The 6,138-nt window shown below is 40.0% G+C and overlaps 1 protein-coding gene and 1 non-coding gene across 2 annotated transcripts in view; one reads left to right on the top strand and one right to left on the bottom strand.

Moving 5' to 3' along the window:
* Positions 1 to 3,628: 3,628 nt before the first annotated feature.
* Trnat-agu (transfer RNA threonine (anticodon AGU)) lies at positions 3,629 to 3,702 on the bottom strand. Its single transcript has one exon. It is a non-coding gene; the product is annotated as a tRNA-Thr (tRNA).
* Positions 3,703 to 3,997: 295 nt separating this feature from the next.
* The window catches only part of LOC139959045 (ciliogenesis-associated TTC17-interacting protein-like), a 36,043-nt gene continuing 33,902 nt past the window's right edge, over positions 3,998 to 6,138 (top strand). Inside the window, exon 1 of the mRNA XM_071956578.1 lies at positions 3,998 to 4,487. Within this exon, the coding sequence (XP_071812679.1) occupies positions 4,444 to 4,487 (44 nt within the window). The 5' untranslated portion in view covers positions 3,998 to 4,443. The remainder of the gene's footprint in view (positions 4,488 to 6,138) is intronic.

Below are 6,138 nucleotides of genomic sequence, written 5' to 3'. Positions count from 1 at the left end.
GTGTTCTTTCCACAGCGGGTGGGTGGGCAGTGAAGGGGGAGCACAGGAGACACACACTCCCCAGTTGTGTGAAAAACCTAAACAAATTACCCCATTCCATAAGAATTGCCCCTATTTGGTAGAAAGCATTCATTACTTTTTATTTAAACAATACCAATGGGGATACCATATGTATGTGCGCACTTTGTGTTGTATACTGACTGAACAAGGAATTCCAAGTCCTCAGACATCATTTGAAAAGAATCACCACATCCTCAGAAAAGTTCTGTTAAGGTTTGAGTGTCCTGATAAGTGGATTTGAACAATTAAGAAACAATTGGTCTTAGCTCTGAAAAAACAATGGGGTCCAGCTCTGAAAAAAAGCAATGGGGGTCCTAGCTCTGAAAAAACAATGGGGTTAGCTCTGAACATAAAATACACCTGTGTGTGTGTCGGTGCATATGTGACCCCTTGTGTAGTAAACACACTCTCCTTAATAATTCTTGGCTGTTTCCATCATTGAGCAAGGTCAAAGATCATTTGAGGTCACTAGTGGCAAAAATATGGAAACCTTATAAAAGCTTACTGAACATCTGAACATATTTTTATAATGGCATATAAAGATGGATGTTAGGTGCCCCTTAATGAGAATTATACTTTGAGCAGTTTTGATATTGGTCAAAGGTCGTTTGAGGTCAATAGGAGGCAAAATCTGAAAATCTTTTAAACAAGCTAAAAAAGAGTAAATTTAGCTTCACAGAATCTCAATTTTGTTATATAAGTGCCCCTCAGTAGGTTCTTGGCTGCTTTTGGTATTGGGGAAGGTCAATTGAGGTCAATAAATGTAAAAGCCTGACTGATTGAATCCTAGTAAACATGTTAGCTCCAAAAGTAAAACTGCAAATGCGTTGAAGCTGTAGAAGAGCTGTACACGGAAGGCGGTGAGGATGCTGTTGTAATTGTTCAGATGGATGTGTTTGTAGATGTATTGCTTGTCCAAATATCTGCGTATGCTCCTGATTTTCATAAAAGCAAACGAAGCACTACCGCATATATTATTAATTTGAGGATTCATTGACATTTGTGAATCTAGAATGACTCCATTGAGTCATTTTGCAAGATCACGGCAGCCGGTGGCATACGAAGCGGGGCAAGGGCGTAGGAACCGGGGGAGCTGGGGGGGCGCCAGCTCCCCCAGCGAAAAATGTGGAGGGGCGGAAGTATCATTCCGCCCCCCCCCCGGTTCACAAGTCAGAAAACCCCTTTTTCATTTTCAAATGAGAAAAAAAAATCTCATTTGGGGCACCAAATTGCATCTAAGGCCAGGTGAAAATACAAAATTAAGTTTACAAATTGGAGTGGGTGTTGAAGTGTGCTATATTGCACCAAATTGCATCTGAGGCCACCTGGAAATGCAAAAAATTCCAAAGGGGGAGGGGGAAACCTCCCCTTAGACCCCTCCCCCAGGCCGGCCATCAGTCTTCAGCCCCCCCCCCCACTCAAAAGTACCTTCCTACGCCACTGAAGCGGGGATCAGGTCCGACCCGGTTACCAGTCGGGATGTCATGCCACAGCCCCCGCCCCCCCCCCCACCCAAACAGAAAATTCACATTTTTTTAAAATAATTGTGTAATCAGTTTTAAGCTTTGCCAACTAGGGGACATCCCCTCCCCCAGGACGTCATCTCTTGAACGGAGTGATATAGGAAAGATCCGCCGCTGGAATATTCCTCATTTAGGTAAAGAAAGTGTACGTTGTGCCGTTACAGTAACTACGTGACTAGTCATAATTCGCTAGGGGGACTCTTTCTTGATATTGGAACATTTGGTGTTAAAATGTTATGGCTTAATCACAAAACCTTCCGGCTTTCGATTTAAAGATGAACGATAGTGATTTTTGAGCATCGACGAAAAAATACGATTTTATTCAAGAGTATTCTAGTTGGTTTCCATATTACACATGTGAAAATTCAAGTCAACCCGATGTTGGGAAAGGCTTAAAAAAAATTCCTAAACTCGTTGATTTTTTAAACAAAAATTGGGCTTTTCGCGAACAGCGATATGATGATCACATGATCTACAGTGACATTTGACGTCATTATGATGATAACAAAGTGAGCTCGGCGTAGTGTACTTCAGCAGTGTGCACTTAGTGTGTAAGTTTAGTTGCAACCTACTCTATATTGGACTCGACAAACAACCTAAACCAGAGAGGAGATTTGATACACGGTCTAATTTTAATAAGGGGTTATTGTTCCTGCTTTTTCTTGTCGTTTTAGTGAAGCCGACTGCCCCAATGTAAATTACGGAATAATCGGTCATAGAGCCATCTCGGGCCCAATTGAAATTTGCGTGTGGCAAGGTCACTAAAGTAAAAAAAGTTTGAAAGATTGATGCTTTTATGCCGCATTATTTATATATATCCTGATAAATGCAACTGTAAATGTTGGAACTGGAAGACATGTCAGACGTGAACAACCTAAAGACTATGTGAGGAGAGAATAAACGTGCAAATTTCAATTGGGGCATGGACGTCGCTTAGGCAGAGTTTTTTGGGCAGAGATGTGTTCATACCCTTCAAACCACTTTAAATGTAATACGAATAGGAAATGTGTGTATGCTCGAGCGAAACAAAACATCGTGTAAGTATTACTTACGGTATAGCGCACACTGTCACTTATGTTTGCACAGTGTGAAAGTACCGTTTGCGGACCTACGTGAAGTTGGGCTAGAACACGATTCCTCCTGAAGCCCAAACCACGAGGCATGCATGTGAATAAACGCAATAGGCATTGCATGTAGTGAGAAAATTGTTCGAGCTAGACTATCTACTCGATTGAGTTCAAATGCGGTTGTATTTCAAGCTCAATGAAACCTTTCTGTTGGATTTAATGACGCACGGAACAAGGAACGTATATGTTTTACAGTAGGCCTAGTGCATACAAGCGAATCTACTTTGTTTAGAACTTTGGATTTTCTTTCGGATGTTATACTAATCTACGTTGGAGACTATCATCACTATTGTTATTGTGCCAGTTTGACTGGTAAGTGAGCACATTCATACATCACTCTGTATAAAACCCGCCAAAAACGTGATCTTGAGATTTACGTTACTTTGGGTCAGCTTGCGAGTTACCTCTTCAGATATTGGGAAATCGTTGCGAAATCGCAGCAAATTTCGTAAAAAAAAACTTGTAAACACGTGGTGAAGAAATCAAGAAACACCATGATATTCATTATCTATTTATGTCTTGAACATTACGCCGGAAAATAACAGTTATGCTGACACGAAATGCACGCACAGCTCCGTACTGAACAGTGCACAACAGAAAAGATCATCACAGTGACGTCATTCACTGACCTGAGGGCTATTCAAGGTCGTTGCAGTGTTTGCAAATTCTTAAATTACGGAGACGAAAAAACGATGTTTCAATTCCCTTTTTTATAACTTTCCGGTGTGCTATTTGGAAAATTAAAAAAATATGTTGCTTGGTAACATATAAACTACATTATATATGAAAATTAGAGATTTTTTTTCTGTCACTATCGTTCTACTTTAAGTGTCCTTTGTTGAAAAATGAATTGACTTGTCATTTAAAAGTGTACTGGACTAGAAATGTTAAGCGAAATCGTCGGTCATTGAGAAAAGAAGGCACCACCCGGATTTGAACCGGGGATCTCCTGTTTACTAGACAGGCGCTTTAACCAGCTAAGCCATGGCGCCGCTGATGCCAAGTCTCGAAAAATAAATATATATACTCAATTAAAAACTACTGGGCCGTTCCATTTTATATGGATATTTCACCATACAATTTTCTACCTACCAATGGTGTAAAATTGAAACTTTTCTTTAACGAAGTTTCATATTTAAATATATGTTAACTCTCAATGGTTTGAAATTGGTATTTAAGGAATTATTTCGAAGTCGATGAATAGATCGAAAAGTCGGCTATTTCCATAGTGATGAAAATGGAACATTCTTCACAGAAGTACCGATTTCTGTGTGTTGGGTCCGGATACAATAATTGATGTGCAAGTGCACAGTTTAGTTCGTAATACACGTTGTAAATTGTGCAGATAAATATTGCCTTATGGATCTAGTTGCTAGTTAGCTAACTATTTATCCGCATCAAGGTGTGAAACAATGAAGTTCTACTATTCGTACATCTAGGGCTAATTTCTCCGTTAAGTCCTTTATAGGCCTTTTTAGTAATCTAACTGAACTTACCTGTTATCGGCCATTTTAAGCATCCTTTATATTAAAAACTCGTTTCTATTTAACACTGAAAGAAACGGTAGTTATAATAGGCTCGGGATACCCTATGTAGCTAAGGTACGGCTGCTTTACCGTAGCCTGTTCCTTAGCCCGTGCGCTTAGCCTACACTGCCTATTTGTCGATGTTAGCAGTGTAGCAGAATTATTTCGAGAGTTTTACCACTTGAGTACAGAACAGTCAGTGTGCTGATGGAGGTATCAAACACTACTGATGAGAGTGAAGGAAATGTCAGGTAGGTTTAATACCATTAAACATTTGGCCGAAAGGCTTAACTTAAATTTTGGTTAAAATGGAATCAAGTTAGCCCTGACAAAACATGTATGAACTATGATGTAGTGTAAATATTACGATTTCTAAATCCTTGTTAAATCTAGCCTGTGCAGTTGGTTCACGGATGGCTTTTTGCTGAGTGTGGGTTCAGTATTTGTAATTGTAGGCCTATTGCTTCAATTTTCTGTAGGCCCGAGGTTAGAAACTTTGCACTTCCTTTGGAGTAGGAACCAATTATTTTCAGAAATGTCTAAGCTTTGGCCTATAGCCTAGCCTAGGTCTACAGGTAGTACAAATAGTGTTGCACAGATATTGTTACTAGCCTAGGCCTATAAATATTGGTTTTTGCCGATAAATGTATCATTGGTCAGTAATAAAAAGATGCAGCCAACATTAACCCATAGCCTAGGCCTACCTGTGTAAAGCCCCTCTTCAATTCAAGTATTACATCCCTGCTCATTTAATGTTGTTTCTCACTACTGCATTTTTAACATAACTGAATTCTAATAAAATATATGAACGATTGATGTTTTTATAATTTGCAGTAAGACTGCAATTTTGATGGTATGTGGCTGCTTCCAGCAGAAAACTTTTTTAGCAGTTGGAAATGGCAAACAAAGTTCATCCCATAAAACCTATGTGTATGGTGAGCAGTTTCCTCCGGAAGAAGCTTAGCTAGTTATTCACTTATTGCACTTAAATAAGTGTGGGGTATCCTACAATGACTCCCAAAAGTTGCTTAAGCTACTGTATGTGTCCTTTGTATGGTGACACGTCCAATACAATGCTTCAAATACATGCAGAACCATACTTCAGAGATACTGTAAATGGCTATCTCTGATAGGCTATGCCTTCTTGCAATGTTCAATGATAGGTTCATCTTTGAAATTCAACGTATAGAGAGCCAATGTATGGAGAGTGATATTGCACAAAAGATTAATATTTTATACATGGTGCAGCTTTCATAGCGTCATGCTGAATATTGACAGGCCCGCTTAGTCAGGTGGCTTAGCAACAATTTTTAGGCTTAACGTTACCGGCCGGACAAAAGTACCAAATTTGGCATGGAGTTTCTTTTCGACCTATCTATCGATTTTATCCGTGGAACCCACTTTATCGGTTCCGATTTTTCAAGATGGCGGCCAAAATCCAAGATGGCCGCCAGAAAAAAGGAAATGTCATATATCTGGCTGTAAAAATCGGAGATGAACAAATGAGGGGTCAATTCAGGTGTTTTCGGGTTCACTGAAACAGATGATGATCATGACATGTTGCTTGAGTAACCCACTTCCAAGATGGCGGCCAAAATCCAAGATGGCCGCCAGAAAAAACGAAATGTCATATATCTGGCTGTAAAAATCGGAGATGAACAAATGAGGGGTCAATTAAGGTGTTTCCGAGCTCACTGAAAAAAATGATGGTCATGGTATGTTGCTTGGGCCACCCACTTCCAAGATGGCGGCCAGAATCCAAGATGACCTCCTGGAAAAAAAAAGGAAATTCATATTCAATCCCCAGACCCCCTGTGCCCTTTTCTGATCGGGACCATCAAACCTTCCGTCCTCAAACGTGTAAATGAAACCGGGCTTGCACCCTGACTATATGTTATGGCT

The sequence above is a fragment of the Apostichopus japonicus genome, chromosome 18 (assembly GCF_037975245.1).
Source record: "Apostichopus japonicus isolate 1M-3 chromosome 18, ASM3797524v1, whole genome shotgun sequence".
NCBI lineage: Eukaryota > Metazoa > Echinodermata > Holothuroidea > Aspidochirotida > Stichopodidae > Apostichopus > Apostichopus japonicus.
This window is presented reverse-complemented; position numbering and strand designations above follow the sequence as displayed.